This window comes from Eleutherodactylus coqui, chromosome 12 (genome assembly GCF_035609145.1).
Source record: "Eleutherodactylus coqui strain aEleCoq1 chromosome 12, aEleCoq1.hap1, whole genome shotgun sequence".
NCBI lineage: Eukaryota > Metazoa > Chordata > Amphibia > Anura > Eleutherodactylidae > Eleutherodactylus > Eleutherodactylus coqui.
The window spans coordinates 128,467,996-128,494,594 of NC_089848.1; the positions used below are offsets into that span (position 1 = coordinate 128,467,996).

Here is a 26,599-nt window from a genome sequence, read left to right on the forward strand (position 1 = left end):
ATTGGCTTCTATGGGGACTTTGGGTGCAGAAATGCGGAAGAAAATAGAGAATGCTGCTGCTTCCACCCCCCCCCCCCCCCCCCCTCCGGACGAAATCAATGACTTCTATTCGCTGCATATTGTGCGCACAAATTTAGCGTGCGCAAATACGCCTGTGTGAGGGGGCCTTATGCTGCACATGCATGCTGCAGAATTCAATACAAACATAAAGGTTGAATTCCGCAGCTGTTCTGCCGGTAAAGACACATCCAACCCAAACCGTTTAGGCGTAGATCTGGCACAACGGATTTCCTGCAGGTATTCAGTTGCAGAATGCCCGCTGCTATTCTGGCGGTGTGAAGGCAGCCTAATAGCATCTTATACCTCACCCCCTATGGAGGTTAACATATCAGCTCAGGCCATCTAGGGGGCTGTGTTTATTAGTTGCTATAGGCAACTCCTCCATATTTCCCTCTACTTTGCACCTGAAAGCACAGCAATCGATGGTTTTCCAGCTGCTGTTAGGCCACAACTCCTAAGGGGGGGCTGAGAACCCGACAAGCTGAGGGTGGTAGTCGCAGAGCTCCAGTGCAGATCCTAGTATTATAACCCACTGACTCCCAGCAGAGAGTGAGCCGCTGTCAGCTGGTCTGGTCACGTGCTGCGGGGTGGAAGGTCGCTCGATCACAATGGAGCTGTCGGAGGAATCGCTGAGGGGATTGCATCGCTTAGCGGATCCGGCCCAGTTTAGCCTTAAAGCATTCAGTGCTGTCCTCCGGGCGGCCTTCCAGAGCCTGAGCCCTGAGCAGGCCGCACATCCTGCTGTAGGTAAGGGAGAGTGGGGGCAGGGACTCTGCCTGCTGCTGCCGCCTTTGTGCCCGCCGAACGGGCAAATATGGGCACCGGGCGGCTGCAATGTGCAGCTCATATTACTGCAAGCTTTTGTTCGTCTGGTTGGTGCTGGGCGGCATTTCCGTGGCAGACACCCGGGGAGGGAGGGGGTGGTGTGACAGGCCGGCCTAGTAGCAGCTGGAGGGACGCAGCCTGGGAGCAGAATAGAGGGGATCACCGCACAGAGGGCAGGGGCTGCTCTAACCGGCTCCCAGGGGACTGGGGACACTCGCTGAACCTCCCTGTATTGTAAGTCACCCGCTGTCCTCAGCAGCCGCTTCACAATGCGGCTTATAATAAAGGCTGATCGGTTGCTTCCTGCAGGCTTCAGACGTTATTTACCGGCTTATCAGATATAAAGTAACACTTGTAGGTGAAAGTGATGTCCAGCAGATGAAAGACAATGCCAAAAGTGGAAAGACAAAACCTTTACTTCAGCGGCTTGTATAAACTCAACTCCTGGTTGTTTACAAATACAGAATTGCCCATCATCGCTACAATGTATCAGTCTGGGGTTCAGGCTGTTTAGCTCAAACTGATACATTTGTAGTCAACTGGTACATAAAAGCAGGACTAGTCTCTCTGGAGTTCAGCTGTGATGTTAACTCCTCAAAGACCCGAGTGTTCCAGTCCTAAAGGACCTGATACTTCATAGTGATTTTACACGTGGTGGTTTTATGGCCTTATTTTTTTTTTTTCTTGGGCCGCCAAAATTATTTTTGCTTTTTTTGTGACATGTAAGTCTATTTTATATTACATTTTTCTCTACATTCTCCCCTTTTTATTATGTTATCAGGGGTAATGTGTACAAAGTGTAATTTAAAAAAATATATAGTTATTTATTTTTAAAGTAATTACATTTGCACTAAAATAAAGTACAAGAATAGGTTTGCTATTTTGTTTCAGACATTTTGATATATAATTTGTATAATCTAAGGTTATAGGGTGAATATGGCCACAGTTTATGTTGCCATGGTCTATGGGTCCTTTATAATTTAATTCTGTAATATTTTTTACTTATGGTTGTGACTTATGGGGGACATTCACAATTTTTTATTTTTTATTTTTTTTTACAGTTTTCCACTGTAGCTACAGCATTTACAGGAGCCCCAATTACAGGGGCAACATCCTTCTATGGGGACATTAGTCACTTGCAGAGCTGGACTGGGGTCTGGGTAAGGCTCTGCATCTCAGACATGCTGGGAGTCACTAGTGATCATGTGATCACTGATTCCCATGCAGGAAATGGCAGTGTTGCTTCCTGCATTTGCTACATAGCATTCATTGAGCACAATGTAGCCTGTAAAGAGCAGGCAGAATTGGTTAAAAACTACTGTCTTCTCCTTCGGGTGTTTGGTTGTCTGAGCCCCCATTCCCCATTTCTGTTAAAATCCACGACGAAATAGCACAGCTGTTTCATCCAGGATTATGTGAACACCATAACGGAAAGTGAACAGACCCCATTATAATTAATGGTGTCCGTTTGGCAATGTTTGCTTCCGTCATAAGACATATTAGCTCATCTAGGCCCTAGACTCTAGGGGATTCAATTTTCCTGCTCCTGTAATAAAGCGGGAAAACAGAAACCTCCAACGCTAATGTGAATGAGCTCTTAGATGGCTTGTCTTGATTATTAGAATACTTGCAAGTTCAGGCATAACTAGTGGATGTAACTGTAGGAAGTTTCATTTTACTTCAGTTTGGGGGAATGAGGCTTTTGTGGTAAATAAAAAATTGTTTTTATTCCCATCATAAGTATATCTAGATGTGTCCTGAAAACAGAACACATGCCTATGATATATTTTTAACTGAGACCAGTTAAAATTTCAGCCCATGCAACCCAATTTGCTACCATAAGGCCGCTTTCATACAAAGATTTTGAATTCAAATTTGGTCTGTGTTTTGCAGACTGTAATATGAAGCTAATGAAAACCTATGAATCTAATTAAATGGGCATATTTTTCATGGCTGTGTTTGAAGAATGCAGCATCTGCTACTTGTGTCCATTGTTATTGAAAAATCTAGTCTGTGAAAAGTGATTAAAATAAAGATGCATGCGTATTGCATCAATATTTCATTTGCATCCAGATTTCATCAGTATTTGATCCGTGTTTGTATTCGTTGGTATTATTTTCTGTTGGGCACAAAACAAAGATCCATATTTGCCCAGTAGAAAATAAATCCAATCAAAGTAAACACAGAGGCAATAACTGAAGTAATATGGATGAAATTTAATCTGTATTACACCCGCATTTTAAACATATAAAAATATGTTCGTGTGAAATTGGCCTTATTATGCTTTTTAGCTCCAAGATATTTTTTTCCAAAATCACTACATGTTCTTGGTATGACATACTTTCTAGAGTTTTGCTATAGGCTTTTCTATAAGGAAACAAAAACTTGTGTAACTTAAAAACACTTCTAAAAATGGATGAATTTCATGGGATTTTTTTTACAAGCTAGAGGGGATAAAAGACTGTATTAAGGAAGCCTTTGCTTGTTTTTGTAATGCCACTGCAGTATTTAATGCAGTGTTCTGAGACAAAGCTAGAAGTAGATCCAGCAAGAAGCAGAAATGTAAGTCCTTCCTTTTTATTTCCCATATCTTTTGAATCCACCTCCTAACACAAAAACTGCACTATTTTTCAAAACGCTGTGTATGAACCCATTCCTATAAGATCCTCTTCAAACCATCAACAACCTTTGATATATGCAATACAGGAAGTGTCATGAGTCGTCATGTGACAGAACTGCTGGGTCTAAGTAGAACCTGCATACTATAGGTCCCTGTTGGGACAAAAGTTATCTTCGCCTTGTATATTTTTTCCACTTGCAGCTCGAGCAAGATATGTTCACACAAGTTAGATGTGTGTCTGATTTCTACAAACCTCATTTGTATATATGGTACCGTTTTCCTCAGCAGAAATTTCTGCAACACTTATCTGTCACATGTAAATGTAACTAATACATGTGAAAACAGTCCTGACAGCGCTAAAATAAAATGTTCGAGAAAACAAGTAATATTACAAATACTAATAAACTACAAAGGAACAAAAATGTCACTAATCATATTGGTACTACTAGACTTTGTTATATGTTGAAACAAAACCGGTGATAATGGAGGATGCCAGTATAAATTCCATTTACATTTATTTTCCAATGAGTTTGAAAAAGAAAAAAGGAAGTGGTATATGACTAAAAAAAAAATGCCTGAATGATGCCATTCTGTGGATTCTCATTGTTCCCCACTAGGCCGCAGCTAAAGCCTTTGTTGACCATGACAGAGGAACAACACTATTGCTAGTCCTTGGGAGTCAGCATAGGACAATCTACTACAATTCTCAACTGCATCACACAATGATAATATGATAACTGAGCAGTGCTAACATAAGCTAACCCGAAAATTTAGAAAATACACCAGCTGCTACAACCAGTGACAACAGATATTGGGCTTTATTATATGTATAGACAGTGTGATCACTGATACAGAAAGCCATTAATCTTCTGAGGAGAAGAAGGCATTAGCAATACTAAATTAAAGGAGATCTTAGAGGTAAATGATGAGCAGTATAGAGAATTGTTTTTAGATTACAGAAAAATAGTTTTAGTAGTGGAATTAGTCCTGTGTCACACCAACATATTTGTGCAACGTTTTGAATGCACAAAATTTGTGCGCGCAATATACAGTGAATAAAACCCATTGATTTCAGTGGGTTCATTCGCATAAGCGTATTTTGCACGCACATTTTGTACATGCAAAAAATACACAGCATGCTCTATTTTCCTGCGCATTTGCACATGAAAATGGCACATATTGAACTAACTTAATTGCCAATTTCAATGAAAAGCATTGATGCATGTTTTTGCGCATGCAAATGTGTACAATATGCTTGCGCAAAAAGGTCAGTAAAATGTGCACATGGGCATAATCTCATTTGCATTGTGTATTGCTTGCACATGTGCCGCCCCCCTTAGCCTTTAAGGCACAAAATAACTACAATATAAGAGTGCCTTTAAACATTGCATAGTGTCTTTAGCAAAAATGGCACATATTTTGTTGAGTTATTTTGAGGGGAAAAAACTGTGGCCAGATACTTGCTGGAAGTCAATGAATAGAATTACGAAATACATGGTAAACAGTGTGGGTTTTTTGGGAATTTTTCATTGCCTTTGTGCATTTTCAACTGTTTTGGCATGTTTATTTTTTCCAAAACACGGCATGCTCTATGGGGATGTTCTTTTTCAGTTGTTTAGCATATAGGAAATATGTGAATAAAAAAGCCACACAAAAACTCATGAAACACATGAAATTAATGATATTTTATCAATTATCACCCCCATCCACCCCTCACCCCCCAAAACAAAACAACACAGAAAAGTGTATTTAGAAGGGTTTAGGATTCCTTCACATAGCCTTAATGTTTTAAGTGTGTTTCATAGCTCCCTTTTGACACACAGCTAATATCTGTACATCTTTTTTTTACTGCAAAATAAGCCAGTGTCAAAACTGCTCAATATACATTTTTTAAACTGTGTGCGCCATCAGCCTTGGGGTGTTAGGCATACTGGATGGCTCACTTCTTTCAGGCTAAATCTTTGTATGTACAGGACAGTAATAGAGACAACAAGTAAGAAATGTGGTTTGTATTGGGAGAGTTTACAGCTCTATACTGTACTGTCATTCCTTTAACTTTTATTTTTAGGTGGTGTTTATAAACATAATGCTTACATATAGTGATAAACAGTAGCTCACAAGAAAAGAGGACCAGCCTATAACAATGAATAAGGTTGAGCTTCTATTTTCCAAAGAGCCTCTGAAAAAGTAGAGTTGGAATCTCATTGGTTGCTGTTCCATTTTTACCTTGCATTAGTTTTGATAAAACTTCTATATGTGTTTTTTTTTACTATATATTAGGAATCATTGACTTAGAGCTGTTTTGATAAATTGTATGCAAATATAAATAAGATTTAAGGGTATATCTGTACTAGGCTGTATTTCTGTAGACCCAATTTAGAAGAATGGTATAGTTGCAGGTATTTGCATATATTTGTGCAATAAATTAGCCTGCACCTTGATGCAGTTCAGGCCTTTATAGTTTCTAAAACTTTGGCTTGTCAGTCTTTATACTGGTGAATCCCACTATATATGCTGGAGCTTTTACTGGGAGAGTTTAGTTTTGAAAGTAAAACAATATGATATAAGAATTATTGGAAAATTAAAGACAAAGTAGTTAGTACGATTTCTTGAAATGGAGAAGTCTTTACCATTGTTCCTATAACTGGGGTGAGTTATCTGCTGCAATATACTAAGAATTTACTATCATTACTGAAACAGTGGGTTGAGAATTTGGTAAAATCTAAAGACCAGGGTTATTAACAATAATGATTTTTATTTTTATTTTTTGCACTAAACCTATTTTAAAAAGCTCTGAATTTTTATCTGCCCTTTTTCATTACTTGGTTATTGTTGGTTTGGAGATAGTTACTATTTGGTAATGTTGTCCTGGGATGTGGAGCATGAGCTTGTACTTGGTTTATTAATGTATACATTTGGCAATTATTTTGTACAATGCATTACTCAGGAGTTATATTTTTTATGTTTTTTGTTACATTGTCTGAGAGTAGCCATTGCCCATTAAAATGTACCTTGCTGATGATCTAATTCTAATCCTAGTTGCATAAATAGACTTTGCTATTTATATGCACAAGCTTAGAAGGAAATAAATGATTATTGCCATTTTTTCATGCAAACAATAAGTCATATTGTGCTTGGTAAGCAAATGATAAAAATTGGCCTGCATGCAGAGAATTTAGCCATACCACAAATATTTGTGTATGTTATATAATATATAACTGAATATGAGTCCTGTTGTTTCAGTGTAAGGGCTTTATAGTGTCTTGTATGTAGTGGTGAAAGTAAAACATGCTAGCATTTAGGGATCTACAAATGAGAATTGAATGAGAAGGCCAGTTATATCCCTCCTGGCCTTGGATACATTACATAGTACAATGTTTTTCAAAGAGTAGTCTGATATCTGCCCAACTGCGTTTAAAGCATCATTCAGTATTGTACATAAAAAATAAAGAAGAGATAAATAACCCAGTCCTACTAACCTACCATCAGATCTTACTGCCCTCATATTTTTGAAAATGTTTTAATCCTGAATTCATATAATAGGATTGAAGAGAAAAATATTACAACTAATAGACATACATGCTCAAGAAGAATCAGTCGTCGGGTTTCTATTTATAATTTACAAATAGTCGTTCAAAATAAAGGTTTATAAAGTTGTCATTTAATTCACTGATATTATTGGCAGATATCCATTGCATGTTTTTACATTTTTATTAATGCTGGGAACCACATTTTTAGAATCTTTGTCGAACTCCATATTAATTCATATAAACTATTGTGCATTTGCCTAATGGTGTTAAAGTTGTATCATATTAGTAGTAGTATCCCTATTATTTATGTATATATCACAAGTTCTAGTAAGTTGATGCTCTTCTTTAGGGATCATATTCAGCTATCTAAAAGCTGAGTTCTACATGAGTAATTCCTTGTTCGCTGTGGATAGGGTAGGGTCCTGTACTGGGCAGTAGTTTGGGTTCTGTCCTGTTTATCGCTGATATTTAATTAGCTGTGCTGCTGGATTTCTTGGCAGCCCCTCGTTGTGGCAGGGGAGGGATCAGTTCCTTCGTTTTTTTTTCTTGGCCCTGTCTTGTTAGCTCAGATGCTGAGTTCATTTGCTTGGTTTCTGAATAAAAAAAACCTACTGGAAGCTGCTTAATTGTGTACCATTGTACCCACACTATCACATCGTACAGAACTAATTCTATTATTATGCTGTCTGTATTGATAGGTCTTGTCTCCTGTTAAATGGATTTCTCTAAAGGGAGATGTATACACGCATGTATGTACTTGTGTTTATATCTGCGAATGAAACTGTACACATAAATAAATAAACATATATGTGATATATGTACCGATCTGTCATTTACTGTTTTGCCAACAGTCATAGCACGTAGCCTGACTGCATGTGTGCTCCAGTGGCAATGGGACTAGACATTGCTGTTAATAATTTTTTCTTATTGAGCAATAATAATATCCTAAAGATACATACTGCTAAATACATATATATGAGGCCGTGTGCGGAAACCAATGGTATGGCATTTACCATGTAGCAGCTGGGAAATGTCCGCAGATGTTAATGTACAGTGAGCATGCCTATATTTCCTGTTTTTAACATATATTAAGGTATGAAAATGCATAGAACAGATAATCCGTCAGATATAAATCTAACATTTGCAGGTTAGTGTATGTATGTATGTACAGTAGTACCTTTTATTCCGTGTATGTGTTCACATATCTATACTTGTCATGATGACGTAGTCGCTGTGGTATTGCACGGGTTACATTGTATCTGTAAAGTCAGGTCGGTTTGGCTTGATGATGTGATCAGGGTGGGAGAGTTGTGGCATTTACATTCAGCCTGCTTCGTTTGCACTTGTTAATGGTTAACACACCGGAGATCGCGAGTGGGAATGTGTGTGTCACTAGTTGTGGGCGGCTGCTCGCAGTGCCAGGAACTGTATAGCTCGTGTGTGGATGTAGCTGTAATGGCCTCTCATTAGCGCTGACACTCGGGGAAACTGCTCATTTACCAGCATTACAGATAACTTATCATCACATCTCTAGTGATAGCGACGAAACACAGATGCATACAGGTTTTACTGTGGGAATACACTGCAATACACCCTGCACCTTGAATCCCTTGTTGCCTTTTAGAATACTATATCTTTCATTTATTTACTGTTATTATAAATCAAGCAATATATTAGAGTTAAGTAACCTTGGAATTATTTGACTTGGTGGACTCGGTTTCTATATACATCATCACTGCTGTCTATGGATAAAGATGACGATTCTTGTGACCTAATTGCTCCCTGTATGTTTGTGTTGGTCTAGATGGCACAGTGTTTCAGCACATCCCCCCATGTCACATAAAAGAGTGTCAGGCATCAGCCACTACGTGTATACTTGAAGCAGTGAGGAACAATGTAGACAGAGCAGCACTCAGGTACCTACCTGCTCGCAGCTTGCACATACATCATTCTGGAGAATAAAATCTGAATTTCATCCTATGTGTCCTCTTATTGCTCCTGTTCCAACAGCACATTCCTGGAAGACTGCAAATTCGATAAAGAGAGGCTAGAGCACTTTTGGACAGAATACCAGGTTCACATATTGTTTTTTTACTTGTTTTTATTATGCGATTATATTTATTGTTTTCCACATATTTAGTGTATTAATTAATCAGTTCCTGGTATATTGCAGAAACACAGAGAGACACTGGAAATTCTACTAGAAAAGTGAGTGTTTTCTGTTTCCAGAACTAGCTCAGACATTAGATAACTTTTTATATAGTGTAGCTCAGCTTTGTTATTCAATAATCTGATTATAACTAGTGAATATTTGTTTTCCCAGCATAGGCAGAGCACCCCCACATGTGTCAGATGTGTCCTGGCGTCTTGCTTATAAAATAAAGGTGATTGCATTGTAATGTACATATATACATTCCTGGTTGGTACACACCCACGCACATATAATAGTTATTTTCTTCTACAGACCAATCAGTTGTACAAAACCTACCGACCTTCCTACTTGGTGAAATTGAATTTAGAGGTAAAAACCTGTATTTCTTTTGGTATTATATCATGGCTGATACTCAAAATGTTTCCTAAAACTAGTTTTTTTGTTTTGTAGTCCAGAGATACAAGCCTGGCCCAGGACATTAGTTTTAATTGCTCAATGGAGCAACTACAGGTATATATATGAATATGTATATCTAGCTATATATTTCCAATATGATGATACATAATATTTAGAGTAGGGAAAGATAAGGTTAATAATTATAGTTATATATTCATAGATTCATGGGTTTATACGTATCTGCAGCTTCTGTGCAGTTGTAAGATTCCTTAAATACCGGGTTATCTATCAAGGTTTGCTCTTTGCCAAGGAATGTGATGTATTTATTAAAGCAATGTACACAGTCATGAGCAGGGCCGGGGATGTCAGTAGATGATAGAATATATGTCCTGGATTGATTACATGTCACTGTGTGCTGTAGAAACATGTGGCTACTCTGCATAGTTGTCTGTATGGAACTTCATCTCTCCGGGGTTGTATATTACCGGTATTAAACAGTCTCTAGTCCATAATTATTTCAATGGACATAAACATAACCTTTTTCCTATGTACAGTAGCGTGCAACAGTTTTAGGCAGGTGTGGAAAAAAATGCTGCAAAGTGAAAATTATTTCAAAAATAAAAGTGTTAATAATTGACAAAAATAAACTAACAAAATGCAAAGTGACTGAACAAAAGCAAAATGTAAATCCTGTCAATATTTGGTGTGACCTGCCTTTGCCTTCAAAACAGCATCAGTTCTTCTGGGTACACTTGCACACAGTTTTTAAAGGAACTCGTGGGGAAGTTATTTCAAACATCTTGGAGAACTAAGCACAAATCGTCTGTGGATGTCGGCTTGCAACTATCCTTCTGTCTCTTCATGTAATCCCAGACAGACAGGATGATGCTGAGATCAGGACTCTGTGGGGGCCATATCCGCATATTTCAGAACTCCCTGTTCTTTTTTAGGCTGAAAATAGTTTTAATCACATTGGATAAATGTTTGGGGTGGTTGTCCTGCTGCAGAATAATTCTGGAGTCAATCACACTCCTATTTTTGAAAGCAGTCTTACTTTGTAGCATTTTTCCACACCTGACTAAAAGGTTTACATAGTACAATATTTACCATTCAGTATAGCATTCCATATGGTTGTTCGTAGAGTTTTTGAGTTCAGCTAGCACAAGGTTGGAATGTATAATTCAATAGTGTGAAAAAGCCGACGCCAAGTTCTTAGACCCTGGTTTTAGCACTGCATTTGTACTCACGTGTCATTTTTGATGCTATTTCCCCCCACCAAAGCCAGGAGTGGATCCAAAAAAGAAAAAAATATAAAAGAAAAAGCTGTACTTATGCCATCTTTTACATCCACTTCTGTGTTGGTTCCACAAAAATGCATCAACATTCACTAGTTTAGTTAATGCAAGGGGACGTAAGGTCTTCGTTTAGGACAATAGACAGATATGTAACTGTTCCCAGTACACAATAAATACAGACATATCTGTGTATGTATATTTCTCTATCTATCTCATATCTATCTATCTATCTATCTATCTATCTATATGTGTAACTCTGTTTTTGCTGTTTTTTTTAGGATTTAGTAGGGAAACTTAAAGACGCAGCTAAAAGTTTGGAGAAGACATCCCAGATGTGACTACAGAATCTCATATGTGCACAAAAGAAATAAATAGCTTCCCTATGGACTATTGTTGCATTCCCGGGTGTGGCAGCTGATTAAAGAAAGTCTGTGTGTGACATACAACGTTGACTTATTTCAGATTCCATATTATGAATACTATAACCTCTACTGCCTACTAATTTACTTATCTGAAGGGTTTGCCAGTTACAGCTTATTGCAATTATAACTTACTATGACTTGGTTAACCCAACCCCCTCCCCGAATTGACTTCATATATTGTATTTCATTCATGCTCATATATTGTGTGTCATTTGTCAACACAAATAAATATTATGGCGAAACCAGTTTTTGTGGTTTATGTTGTGTCTTTTCTCCAGTTACTAGTGTATACATTATGCTACAGAAAAATCAGTTAACAAATCTCTTCTAGTGTCAATGAAGCACAAATCCGTGTGGAAGGTAATGATATATTTATTCATTATTACTGTGGAGACTTTGTATGCAACGCAGGTAGATGGGCATCCAGCATGAAGAGGCTACAAGCGACATGTGCTCAGGGTACAGAAGAATAAAATACAGTAAAATGGTTATTTTTGTTGTTTGGTTCAATGATGCCTGTACACCATCACTTCATGAAGAATGTATCGAAATAATGCGATCAATTGAGAGGAATACAATGCCTCAGCAGCAATTTAACACAAATCGCATCCCATTCAGGATTCTGTAAAACAATATGCTGGGATTTACTGGTGGAACACAAATATGTTTGTGACTAGACTAAACTGAGACGTAGTACATTAGGGCAAAAATAAGAAATATACACATTAGAAATGGAAACTATTCATTGCATAACTTGGAGATGTAATCATTCTATCTAGAAGGAAATCTAAAAGCCAAGCAAGCTATTCAGCATCAATGTCTCCTTCAACCAGTAGCATATGGCGTAAAATTACAAATATCTTAATGTACAGAACACTACAACTTTTAGGGATTCAGCGGAGAGAGCTTGTGGAGTGCAATGGAGGGAGTTGTGAGAAATCTGCCTCATCCATGCTCTTCTGTAATCCACAGTACTCCCCCCCCCCCCCCCCCCCTTTCGGGCACACATTCCTGTCTTTGCACAGCCCTGTGCCCGGAACGGGCGGTGCTTTGTTCAGGGGGTCATAGACCACCCCAGGCAGAAGAAGCAAGAAATCACAGCACTGTGTACAGAGAGATTTGGGATCCAGTAGAAGAATGTCCCCTTTGCTGATACATAAATCATCTATCCTGTCAGAGAACTAATTGTACGTGTGGCAAACTAAGAGGATTATATGGATCTGACAGCCAGATTCGTTCAAGTGATGCATTTGTCTGTTTATACATAACAACCTATACGTTATGAACCAATATACAGTCCTATTTGAAGAAACCCCTAAATGTTCAACATAGGTAGATTAGATAGATATTCGGTCAGTCCTGGCGCTATATACAGTTCACTCCTTATCCGTAGAACGTTACTTCTATTTGCACATAAGCAGTTACGGGTCTGAACAGACATATAGCTCTGTATAAGCTGTTCGCCATTGGTTCTGCTCTTGCTATTATATCTCCATATAGTATGTACCCCTCCCTTATTCGATTAATCAGTCTGTTTCCCAAGAAAGGTGAACTCTCTCTTCCTCCCATGGCTTCCATCAGCTCCACATAATATAATGCTCTGTATACGGTATAATAGTATAGATCTTCGTAGATAGCTGAGCAGTTCTGCTTCTTGCCGCGCACATATATTCACAGCTCTGCTTCCTGCTGTATACAAGCACTCCTGAAAGTTAACATCATCCCGTTCCAACATGGTGCTGAGGGGTAATATCTCTGCCCCGTGATACAGCGACAAGAAAGCACGTTGCTCTATAGATCAATGACTTACCTTTATGGTTATATTATAGGAAGACCTCTAGTTGGTACACTCTGGTTAGATCTGTGTTTTACTGGTTCTCGTCGCCTCCCAGTCCTTATAGCTTCACAGTTTGGTAGTATTCAGTCAGTTCCCAGTACACTGGAACTATAGGTTTAGTTAAGACTGTAGGCTACGGGTATATTTCTACTCCCTGGTTAGTGCACAGTAATTATATTTCTGTACCTCTGTCTGTACACCGTCATTCTATAGTACACTATAGCTACAAGTATACATCTAGTTAGTACAGTGCATTATATCTTGTTGGTGCACCGTGTGTATTGCTGTATAGGTCAAGTTAAATAGCTAGACTACTGACGGGTATCTATCTATCGGTAACACTGAAAATGTATAGACGTCTATTTTGCCTACAGTGTATGTATATAGTTGGTAGACTGCAAATATATATGTCTAGCCCAGTTTTGCCCACACACACTTCTCTAGTTAAGTCCAATCATATACAATTAGTCAGTACACTAAGAGTATATCCTATCTATATAAGTCCACTTACAGTATATTGTAATAATATCTGTATGTATCCATGTAAGAGTAGTCAGTATACTGTAATTCTATCTGTATACAGTTAGCTATGTAGTTAAGAGTGTATACAATTTTATCTAATCGTCCTCATATTACACCCGTGGGGATCTCTAGAATCTAGTTAGTACATGGAAATATCTGTATACGCCTAGGTGCCAGACGGTAGGTATACTCCTTAATACTTCAGCCACTAAACTAAAAATTATATCTGCATACATCTATACACATTGGGTATATATATTCACCTCACCAGTTAGTACACTTAGGACATCTCACCATTCGCTGATTACACTGTAATTATATATGCACACATTGGGTATATACTTACCTATCAGGTTAGTACACTGAGGGCATCTTTCCATCCACTGATTATACTGTAATTATATATGTACACATTGGGTATATACTTGCCTATCCGGTTAGTAGACTGGGGATATCTCTTCATCCAGTGATTACACTGTAATTATATCTATACATATTGGGCATACATATTTACTTCTCCAGTTAGTACACTGAGGACATCTTTCCATCCAGTGATTACACTGTAATTATATATGTACACATTGGGTATATACTTACCTATCCGGTTAGTACACTAGGGACATCTTTCCATCCAGTGATTACACATATATGTACATATGTACACATGTAATTATATATGTACACATTGGGTATATATTTACCTTTCCAGTTAATACACTGGGGACATCTGTCCATCCACTGATTACACTGTAATTATATATGCACACATTGGGTATATACCTACCTATCCGGTTAGTACACTGGGGACATCTCTGCATCCACTGATTACACTGTAATTATACCTATACATATTGGGCATAAATATTTGCTTCTTCAGTTAGTACACTGTGGACATCTTTACATCCAGTGATTACACTGTAATTATATCTATACACATTGGGTATACATATTTACTTCTCCAGTTAGTACATTTGGGACATCATTCCATCCAGTGATTACACTGTAATTATATATGTACACATTGGATATATACTTACCTATCCGGTTAGCATACCGGGGACATTTCTCCATCCACTGATTACACTGTAATTATATCTATACACATTGGGCATACATATTTACTTCTCCAGTTAGAACACTAAGGACATCTTTCCATCCAGTGATTACACTGTAATTATATATGTACACATTGGGTATATACCTACCTACCCGGTTAGTAGACTGGGGATATCTCTTCATCCAGTGATTACACTGTAATTATATCTATACACATTGGGTATACATATTTACTTCTCCAGTTAGTACATTGGGGACATTTTTCCATCCAGTGATTACGCTGTAATTATATATGTACACATTATATATGTATACATATAATTATATATGTACACATGGGGTATATATTTATCTCTCCAGTTAGTACACTGGTGGCATCTCTCCATCCAGTGATTAAACTATAATTATATCCGTACACATCGGGTATATATATTTACCTCTCCAGTCAGTACACTGGGGCATCTCTCCATTCCCTGATTACACCGTAATTATATCTAAAGATCTCCAAGTCTGTCTATTAGACCATAGTTACATCTCTAGCGCAGAACACCGCTGAGTACGCTCTACTTTTATGTCTATCTGTTTACACCTGTGCGTCCAGTAATCACAATATGAATACATCGCTGTAGTAATCACTGGATTAATCGATTTAAGAAGCGCTCTTTAGATCATCACCCCTCTAGACCCCCGTTATCTTTGTACCAATACTTCTTCTAGGCTTATCACTAAACTGCCATTAGTTATGTCGCTGTCAACCAGTAAATTCATCCCCCCTAAAGCTGTCACCTGACATCTCTATAGATTTCTTCACCATTATACACATATAGCTGTAGACGTCAAACTCCCTTTACAACGTGTACAATGTTAGTACGGGCAATAAGGATACTTTAATCCTGCTAAATAGGTCGTGACTATACACATGTGCACTCACACGTCTATCACGATATGGCTACACCAGCGTTGGTTACAGCTCTGTATGAACACAACTCTGTTCTTCTCTGTCTACATTTAGATTTACTACATTTGTTTTTTGTAAATTCAGACCGGGGACGTTGTCTTTCACGTAAATCTATATCTCTAAAGCCTATTTATATACCAAAATTTAATTATTCAACTCGCCGTTTGTCATTACACCCAAATGGAGGAATTCCTGGAATATAATCTCCATCCCTGCTTTTCCTCTCTAGAGAAGGGATATGAAGGTAGATGACCAGCGTGCTTTAATTGCATAAGCGAGTCCTGTTGCTTAGCAAACATTAATAGCGATAAACTTTGTCGATAGATAGATAGATAGATAGATAGATAGATAGATAGATAGATAGATAGATAGATAGATAGATAGATAGATGGATAGATAAACTAATTCTCCTTTAGTTAAACCCAAATAGGAAATAATTGCAACCTGGTACAAATGTATGACCCTCATGATGTATGTGTGTACATCACAAGAGTACAGTAACTGTGTACATGCAGTAGATTGCATGAGCGTGAGCACTGTATACAGTGCATGTGTTATAGAAAGTGTGCACACAGCAGAGAGTGTGTAGATGTTAGTGTGCACAGTGTGTACACTAATTCCCAGGCCGCCCTTAAGGAATGAGACCACGTGACGTTGCGGGGCGGGCGGACTCTGAGCCATTTTGGGGACGGTGTCAGTTTGCAGTGTGAGGCTCCAGCGAGCGGAGTGTCCGGGAGAGAGGTGCAGCGAGATCTGGGCTCTGTGTTAGGGGAGGAAGACTATCTGCAGGGCCAGGCTGTGCACCGGGAGGAGAGGGAGTACCGCGCACATAATCAGGCAGCAGGCGGTCAGGACAAAGCGCTGAACATGGTGTAATCTGCCCGGATCTGGCGACAGGAGGAGGCTGCGCTTGCACGGTTGCACGGCTGCAGGAAGCCGGGGAGGTATCGGGGGACCTCCCACTCTCGGTTTGGCTTTGGCTGGAGAAGGGGGGGATGAACGCAGTCCCTGCACTGACAGCGTCTGCAGATCAGCTCAAGATGGCCGCCCCTGGGCTGCTGCTCATCCGCTGAGCGCCCCCCCGGACACCGCATTGTCCCCCGGACCCCCCAGCAACAGCAGCCACCCGAAAGAGAAGCTCACGGTACGTGCACGGTGCGCTCTGGGCACCCTCCTCGGTGGGGGTTGGTATCTGTGGTGGTGGCGGAGGGGGGGGGGGGAGAGTGGGTGTTTGTCTGGTTGTACGTAAATAAAGAGGAGGGGGGAGTGATGGGGGTGGGGTGTGAATGTTGGAATTCGGTAAAGGGGGAATACACAGGTAGTTGGGGAGAGCAGAGGGTGTTTGGGGGTGGGGTGGGCAGAGGGGAACACGTGAGAGCAGAGGTGCCATCTTCTGATTGCTCATGTGCTGCCCAATCTGAGTCGTGGTGTTCTCTCTCCTAACCTCTGTCTATAGACATGCCCCCTCTCCTCCTACCCTATGTCAGCATGCCCCCCCCTCCCGCCCCCCTTTAAATCCGTATCATACCTTTCACCCTGCACCCCATTCTCCACCCTTTGGAGGTCCTGAACACCCTCACTGTTTTTGTATCTGGAGATGCCTACAGCTGGCATAGTCTGGGTACAGAGGACTAGCATGGAAAATGATGAGTCTTTCATTTGTGGGAACAGGTTGCAGTGGAAGGTTGGTGATAGCTTGTCATGTGTCTTGGTTACACTCACTTTCCCCCTCAAAGTGCATTTACTGTGTATATTTATATTGTATATGTGTGTATTGCCATATTTGTGTTGGTAATCTCCACCATGAGATGATTTGGAGATGGCTTTCTTTGGGTTGGTGGTGTGTACAGCTGTCATGTCCTGTATATGCTTTGTGCTGATTGGGGTTCTGAGCTAGTGACAGTAAATCACCATGGGCAGTGGAGCTTTGCTGGCCTTCCCTGTATTGCTCTAACACTTGTCTGGGACTTTGTTTGAAAACCTGTAGAAATTGAACACTTTGGGGTAAAATAAAAGCACAAAGTATACACAAGCACAAATAGTTCTCACTGCGCCTTCAGTTGATGTTCCACCGTGGTGCAGAAAGTAACAAAGTAGAAGGTTCGGAGCTCTGCCAGAAAACCACTATTGAAGCTACATAATATAGTATATGCATTGTATCAGGAGCATTTGTCGGGTGCTGCTGGGTCTCTTATATTGTGACTACAGCCATTTTTCACTATTGAAATGGATGTCTACAACCCATGCGGACTGTAGCTAAATGACTTCAGAGTTGTATTCAGATAATTAATATGTAATGTGGAATACTGCTCAACTGTAAACTGGCTTGGCCATTTCCATCTCTGGGTAGCAGTAAGTATATTGGCCTTGTGTATCAAGGCTATGGTCTCCACACCTTTCTGTACTTTAACCCTTTGGATTGTCAACTGATTATACAAAGCACTTCTGCAATCTGTCAATACCTTTTCAGTTTAACATAAACAGGCCCTTAGTAACGTTTATTTCTGGATGTAGCATTGTCTGGATCCTGGGCAATATATTTATACTTGCTGTCATTGCTTCATTATTTCTATAGGTGCATTGTGTACACCTGATGGAAATTTCATGGCAATATGTGAAGGAGATAAATACTATACACATTAATGTTACAAACTGTGTGCATTTATGTATATCACCACACATTGGATCCTTTGTTAAAATATGAACTTGTAAAACTAATAGAGCCGCCCAAAGTTTTACCAAGCAGTGCATGGAGAGGTGATCTTGGAAGGTGAGGATAGACTAGTTGTAGTGTGTGTCCTTGACATCTCTGTCAATGATAAGAATTACAAAGGCATTTCTGTATGATGCTATTTGATCCAATAGTGATGATTGTTGGTGAAATACCTCAGTTGTGATGCGACTATCTCTATTAATATGTTGCAATCTGCTCCCAATCACAATTTTACCTTTGGTGAATACCGTTTTCCTTTTATTGAATTAACCGGTCCTCATGAGAATATATGGGGCAGTTTGCGATAGTATATACCTTTCTTCATTCATCTTGCAAGTGGGGAAGAGCTAATCTCAAGACAGCGACGATACATGGTTCTTTCATTAAACAAGTACGTGTAAAGTTTTGACCTATAGACAACTGAACCCTGCCGAAAATTAAAAAAAGCATGACTTGACTTCCTTATTTCCACGGAAGGTTGTTTGCCAAAGGACTGTGGCACTTCAACATCAGACTGACAAATAGATAGTCCCTAAGTAATGGCACAGTGTGTGAGAAACAAACATGTGCTGAGATATTACCGACGGCTCAGGTGACTTTGGTAAAACTACTTGACTGTCATAAAGGTGCAGGGAAGGCGGCGTGCAGTTTGGAGTTTCTATCGGACTTTGTATTGTCCACTTGTTACAACTCTCCAAAGGTTAATATCATTTATACATGTCGGACCTCACCTCACCAAGCAACTTCCAAATTCACCAACTAACCTAGGTATTTTAAAAGTGACTAGGAAGTTTTAAAAAAAAGATTATTGATGACCTGTATCACTAGTGGGCTATACATAATTACAGACAGTCTCCCTGTGATTATGCTGCCGTCAATACGATTAGAAGTAAAACTGCTGTTCCATCCACCACCTCCCGTTATTTGCACTACAAGGTCCTTGTTTTGAGTGTGCTGGGAGACTAAGCATTATTTCTGAATTTTTGGGGTATGGATATTAGTTGCCACTCGATTTATTATCGGGATATATAAAAGGCACAGTTCTTTTCTGTGCAGCTTTTGGATGATAAAGACGGTTGAGAACGGCAGTTTCCTCGTGATTGCGGGGCTCTATGAGGACCCCCCATGACTCTTCTGCCCCGGCTGTGTGTGTGACCCCGGCACTTGGTGTGATTTCTCGCCTTCCTTCCCTCCCTCTCAGCTCTTTGTCTCTTCCCTGTACTGCGCTGGGTGCCTCTCGTTTTCTCTGCTCTCCCTCTCTCTTTTCCTCCTGTCCAGCTCTCTTTCCTCCTCCTTCCCCTCTTGTATTCACCTCCCCCGCCTCTTGCACTTGAGATCGCTGCACTGTATTTGTTTTTCTAGATTCGCCGTATATTCCTAGAAGGGTTAGCCCTGCTTGCTGTTAGGAGCCATCGGATCACTCAGTCGTTCTTCTCCCCCAACCCCCTCCTCTACCAAGCTCTTCCTCTGAACGCATGTTCTTTCCCGGCACATTTCCATTCCCTCCTATAGGTCCCGGTTGTCAAATCATAATCAAGTTGCCCTTTATGATTAGTCGATGACTAATCTCTCAAGGATACTTGTGTATAATTGATTCTTGCGATTTCTTCCATCAATAACCAGCTTGTTCTAGCAGTACGTACTGGATGATAGCACACGTGGATCTACTATTTCCTCACTTTACTGTCTTAACTGCAAAGCCATTGCAATTTGGACCCTGCATGTATATATTATCCATGCCAAGTGCAACGCTCGGGCGCAAAGGGGTTAATTGGTACCCATAGCCACCTTGCCCCCCCCCCCCCCTCCCCAAGCACCTCGTGTAACTCCACTGCTGGGTTTCCTCCCCATCTCCAGGCGGTGGCAGGATGCCAAGTGTAAGTGTAGGTTGCTATAGTAACGGGAGGATTGCAGCTTGGGCACCAGCGCACGGCAATGTGCTTCTTTCATCAATAAAATAGTCTGTCTTCCTGGTTGGCAGCTTCAGATTCCCGCTTCCTCCACCGTTTGTCCATGGTGGGCAGTTCATATAAGCCATTCGCTGATTTGGGGTACATGTTATTTCACTGGTGTGAAGGTTATGGCACATTGTTGGTATATTGAGATCTGAAGTTCCCGATTATTGTCCAGGCTCCGGTAAGACTTGTTGTCTGGTTTGTTCTGTCAGGTTTTAGATTCCTCTTTGGTAATGGATTTATAAATATGAGCGATGGTTTAAGCCAAAATGCTTGCTTTTCCTTTACAATGCCCCTTCTTTGTTTTGTACGTACTCGTTGTAACTACAGTAAGCTCCCATTTTTCTGCAACATCATCCATAATTATAGAACATAGTTTTGCCATTAGCACCCTCCATGTTCAATACACCCTATTGGCTAGACTTGTACGTGGTTACGTGGTTAGATTTGCCATCTGTGATTTATCGACTGTTTCTTCTTCAGAGAAGAGAGTCCTTTTCTGTCACCATGCATCGGACAACCAGGATCAAAATTACGGAGCTCAACCCCCATCTGATGTGTGTGCTCTGTGGTGGATACTTCATAGATGCCACAACTATCATTGAGTGTCTCCATTCTTGTAAGTAGCTGCCATGTATATATACCCCATATACTCTTGCAGTATCACCTGTAGAGTAAAAAAGGCGTTCCTTTATATTTGCGGCAGGGGCAAATAGCACTTGGGGGAATCAATGTGCAATTCGTGATACATTTCACTTAGCTTGCTCAGCATTGTTGGCTTCATCTATAAATTTGCTTTTGACCTTTCTTCATTTCATTACCCAGTTTGTAAAACGTGCATCGTGCGTTATTTGGAGACAAGCAAGTATTGTCCTATCTGTGATGTCCAAGTGCACAAGACCAGACCTCTCCTGAATATAAGGCAGGTTATAGTACTTGATTCTGAAGACCCTGTTTTCTCGTAGTCTGTTGTCTACCTAGCACTAAAATTGAGGCTTTTCTGTAGACTTTATTATGTAAAAATTATAGTGATAGTAAAAAAGTCCTGTCCTGATGAAGTGACCTGTCATGTGTCCAGCTATTTAGAATGTTTCCCTTTTCCAGGGCTGACAAAACCCTTCAAGATATCGTGTACAAGCTGGTACCGGGACTCTTTAAGAGTGCGTATTAAATATTGATTTATTGGTGTCTTATTAAATCCACGGATAAACCAGCAGCATTTAAAACAACTTGTCTCTTACAGATGAAATGAAGCGAAGAAGAGACTTCTATGCAGATCATCCCTCTGCAGACGGTAAGAATCCGCTGGTGATTTACTACAAACTTAACTGTTTCTATTCTGTTCACACGTGAAGTCTGTTGAATGCTTGTTTTTCCTCCCGACTAGTTTCATTAACCATTTCATGTCTGGAGCAAGTTGTCCTCCTATAAATAAATCTGCTAGCAATTGAGCATGCCATTGGGCTGCCCCAAAGTTCTATTTTCCACCGGACAGTCCAAGCAATTGTTTTTCTGTGACGTTTTCCCCCTATAGTGACAAATGGCTCTAATGAAGACAGAGGAGAAGTTGCAGATGAGGACAAGAGGATCATTACAGACGATGAGATTATCAGTTTATCCATTGAGTTCTTTGATCAGAACAGGCGAGTCCAGTACAAATGTTCAAATAATTACGAAAGGCTTCCCCTAAATCGCATCACATAATTATCACTCCGTTTTTTTTTATAGAATGGATCGTAAAGGAAATCGGGAAAAGGAAAAATCAAAGGAAGAGGTATTGTCCACATGTCAGATCCTTAGTGCTGGGCCCAACAAGAGTTCCTAGATCTGTACTAGTATGAAACAGTAAAGCAAAAGTTCTTCAGCTGGGAAGAGCTTATAGGTTATCTATTACAGGGCTATTAGGGCTCTATTACTTACCCATTAAGGGAGTCATTCGTAGTTTCTTTTAACAGACTAATGACAAGAGGTACCTGCGCTGTCCTGCTGCCATGACCGTGATGCATTTACGGAAGTTTCTTAGAAGCAAAATGGATATACCTAGTACCTTTCAGGTAACTTCCACCGTACTTATAGCAGGGACAAAACCATGACGACAGTCCTTTATGTCTGCTGGCCTGCAATTATTATTATTGTTGGTGGTGGTTTCGGTTTGTGTAACCGGCCTTCAGTCCTCTCAAAACTGTAAACAACTCGAGTGACCTTATGGTTTTCTATATTTCTCTTAGATCGATGTTATGTATGAAGAGGAACCCTTGAAAGACTATTACACGTTAATGGACATCGCATACATATACACATGGAGAAGGGTAGGCATCTATCTGATTTCGGGAGGGACTGTAATAATCGTTGAACGGGTCTGATGTGTTTTCTCTCTCCACAGAATGGACCCCTTCCTTTAAAATACAGAGTGAGAACCACCTGTAAGAGGTTAAAAATCAGCCATGCTGCTGACAGAGTGAATAATATTAGCGGCGACTTGGAAACTGACTCTGGTAGTGACAAAGCAGGAAGCCCGGCAGGTGGGATGGCTTCCACTTCCTCCTGCTTGCCAAGTCCCAGTACCCCAGTTCAGTCCCCCCACCCACAGTTTCCTCACATCTCCACTACCATGAATGGGACCAGTTCCACCCCTAACAACCACCAGAATCTTTTCACCAATCGGGCCAGGAAAATGTCGCTGAATGGATCGGTGGCCACTTCCTCTGGGTGAAAAAGACGACTAAAAGTTACCAAAAGAGACAAGCACTCTGATCTATAAACCTGTTCATGCCATTACAAGCTTTTGTAGATGCTAATACACGTGACTATGCCCGAATTGCTTAATCTGTAGTGAAAACTCCAAAAATGGCGATTGCCGGAGTTGACAGTGATTTGTTCATTTTCTACCTGGAAATTGGATGGAGGAAAAGATTGACAGTATGTTTATTCATTTTCGATTACCGGAAATATGAAAGCTGTAAAATGGGGCTTGCTGGATATAATGGAAATTTGCATACGTGGATATAACTTCGGCTACATACATGAGGTGAAAGATCGTTTCTCGTGGACTGACTATGATGACCTAATGGAATACACACATTATGTGGCTTTTGGACATATGGTAGATTTGTTTGGCTTTGAGCATTGGCTGGACTTCATCTGGATTAAACTCCTACATGTTCGGTTCTGAGGATTATTGCAACGTTTTGGATGTATTGTAATGGCTCCAGCCTTGTATCCCTTTTCGTGGGATTGATGTGACCCTGGATATAGCATTCTCTATGGACAAATTAAACCAGGATCTATCTTGTTTTAATGGTGTTTTGTGACTATTTGAGGCACTGTCATCTACTCCAATTCAAGTGCTTTATCATCCTACCAAAAGGAAAATACATGAACTCCTTTTATGTAGCCATTTCACTGTGAATAGTGACTAATGTCCTTAGCGTTTATGATTTCCAGGTCTCTGTTTTGGCATTACTGTAAAGACCTGTTTGCTAGGGGAATGAGAGGGTTACTTTGTTCATTCATCTGGCATCAAAGAGTTCACCTGTTCCTGCACAGAATCGATCAAAACCTTCAACAAACTTTCATTTTTTTTACTATACAAATCTTTTTGTCTAAAATGCGGGTACTACCGTTTATTTTACTGACTTAAGTGATTCGCTTTTGTAAGAATCAGTTGGCATTATGCTGGTTGTAAAATGCCATATTGGTATATATGACATAACAGGAAGGCAGTATTGTATGATATATTTATAAATACTATAAATGAAGATTTTGTGTTTCATGCACTCAGAAATTATTGTTAACTTCCCTCATTACATACAGTAATCCAGATGCTTATAGCATAGGCCATCGCAAAGAGGATTTTATGTTGCCTCTAAAGCCATGCAATAATGGTACTGCATTTGCTATTTAGTTTTCAATTAAAACTTTGGTGGGGAGAAGGAAGGTCTTGTGACTTTTACCGATGATGATCTGCCCTGTCTATGAAGCAACGCGTCAAGCTTACGCGAAGAGCTGGAGAAGATGGCAGGAATTACTGCCCCACACCCTTTAGTCACCTTTTCACCCTCGTTTACTTTTTATTTTGCCTTTTCAAGTTTATAATTTACAAATGTTTGTTCTGAAAAAAGAAAAATAACCCACGTGGCTAATCATTTCATTGTCTGCAGAAGAAGCACAAATCTATTGCTTTGTCTTGCTTATAGTCATTAAATCATTACTTTTTGCATACAACTTGTCCGTTTTCATTTTCTACTTTTTGTATCCATGTCTTAATGTAGTAGACAATGTATTACAAGTACTGTTACTTGCTAGTTTTAATAAGTAGCATAAAAAGATGTCAAATGGATCACGGCCTTAGGGAAAAAAAGGGGTTGTTTACAACTATGAGAGCGACCATGTCCCTTTTATCAACACATCTGTTTGGTGGAAGCTAAAGAGTAATAACCCTATTACACAACGAGGGTCGGGCAAACGATGTCCGACACTCCTCCCTGTGAAGCTCACTCTGCACAGGAGTGAGGATCGCTGACAGCACGGCCAGCAGGGAGGCGGGGGAGGGGGCTGGGGGAGAGTTCTCTCTTTGCTCCCCCACTCCACCCCGGCCCCTCTCCATTCACTGTAAGCAGCGGCGGTTCAGTAAGGGACTGCTGCTGTTTACACCGAACGAGGCATCGTTCGGATTTTAAGCTGCAGTGCATGCTTGTACACGGGACGATTATCATTCAAATCCTCCCGCAAACGCTGGGTTTTGAACAACCAGAATGTAATCGTCTCATGTAATTTGCAAGCTCTGGTCTGCTCGCAACCTGCAACCCTTTTATATACAGTATACAATAAAAAAAAGACCGGGTCATACTCTGAATCTGTTTCTACTACATGTAAAACTAAAAGCCGGACAGAGAAACTTTGAATGCAATGTTTTAATGTCGACCTATAGACGTTACACATGTCAACCAGCCGTCAAAATCATATTGGGTGTCCACGGTGTAATTGTGATTGATGACGTCGACAGCTGTGTAGTGCATTGTACATTACAGGTCTGACGCAATGAATAATGACCAGGTTGGAAACATATTTTTGACTTGCAGGTTTCTAGAAGATTTCTGTTTACAAAGGATTTGATCCAAAGGTAGCGAGTTATTTTGGGTGACTATTTAAATGTTCCAAATAATTCATCATTTATTGAGAATAAGAATGTAAACAGTGAGCGGCTATTGCATCATCTCCCCATTTATAACTAGCATGGGATCTTTGGATTGCTAAGTGCCCAGTCGGTTTAACGCACATATATAGTATAGAACTACATATTTTAATTGCTCAAAACACTTAATGATTAGGATAATATTACAATAGTCTGCGATCATCTAAATGCATTACATGTGGATGATTGAACATTACTAGGATAAGATCGCTAACCTTAACATAACCAACGTGGACATCTGGCTGGTGAACTGTTGCCCCATAGACAGAACCACTTATGATATATTCTCTCTCTGCTTTGTTCTATGTGAATTACCTAATTACTGCTGTATATAGTATGTACTTCAGGTCTAGAAACCCGCATACGAAATTATAGCGACAATAATAGACGTTTCAGCTGTGTTAAATTGGACCTAATAATAGGTGTTTTATTGATTCCAGCGTCTTTCACCATATACTATATTGCGGTGTATCCACTGACTGTCCCTGGGGCTTGGATATATGGGTCCAGTCAATCCGACATCCCTAGAAATGTTTACAGCGAGAAGTGCTTCCTGTTTCCGCTTATACTGAGCACTTGCTGCTGGTATACCTTATGTACTACAAGCGGATTTCCTCTCCATTGAGAGCTGCTTGCCTCTCCCTGCTTACAATTAGAAAATGCTAGCAGCCTGCATCCAGATTTCTGTCCGTACCGGCAATTATTCCTATGCACGATTTACGATTGCTGTGTTTGGAGAGGTTGAAGATGTATTTTTGTTTGCTCCTTCACCACCAGCACAGCATGGAAGAGCACTGACATGTGCCGGTATTGTGTGCAGCACCCTCGGTGCACGCATAGTATATATTCTAACCAATATTTTCCGTATCCTGTATCTACCCAACATTTCACATCAATATTGGGATGTGAATGCATACAACACATAGGAATAAGAGCAGCAGGATGCAGCTCTGTTCTTTAATCCAGCAAAGGTGACTGTCATTGTTCCAACCCACACAATAGAAGCCTGTGACTGAAGGCGTTGGAGCTGGCATACTAGTCAATATGCAACCATCACGACACGA

At 40.1% G+C, this 26,599-nt stretch overlaps 1 protein-coding gene across 1 annotated transcript; it reads left to right on the forward strand.

Moving 5' to 3' along the window:
* The first annotated feature begins 520 nt into the window (after positions 1 to 520).
* On the forward strand, positions 521 to 24,565 carry BMI1 (BMI1 proto-oncogene, polycomb ring finger). The gene is made up of 18 exons (XM_066584725.1): positions 521 to 807; positions 8,840 to 8,951; positions 9,046 to 9,109; positions 9,209 to 9,243; positions 9,359 to 9,419; positions 9,500 to 9,556; positions 9,638 to 9,697; positions 11,157 to 11,212; positions 16,541 to 16,817; positions 20,825 to 20,960; positions 21,167 to 21,263; positions 21,446 to 21,501; positions 21,585 to 21,635; positions 21,876 to 21,984; positions 22,070 to 22,115; positions 22,297 to 22,395; positions 22,570 to 22,650; positions 22,725 to 24,565. The coding sequence occupies exons 1-18, from the start codon at positions 669 to 671 to the stop codon at positions 23,052 to 23,054; spliced, it is 1,866 nt and encodes a 621-aa protein (XP_066440822.1). The 5' UTR covers positions 521 to 668; the 3' UTR covers positions 23,055 to 24,565.
* Positions 24,566 to 26,599: the final 2,034 nt, after the last annotated feature.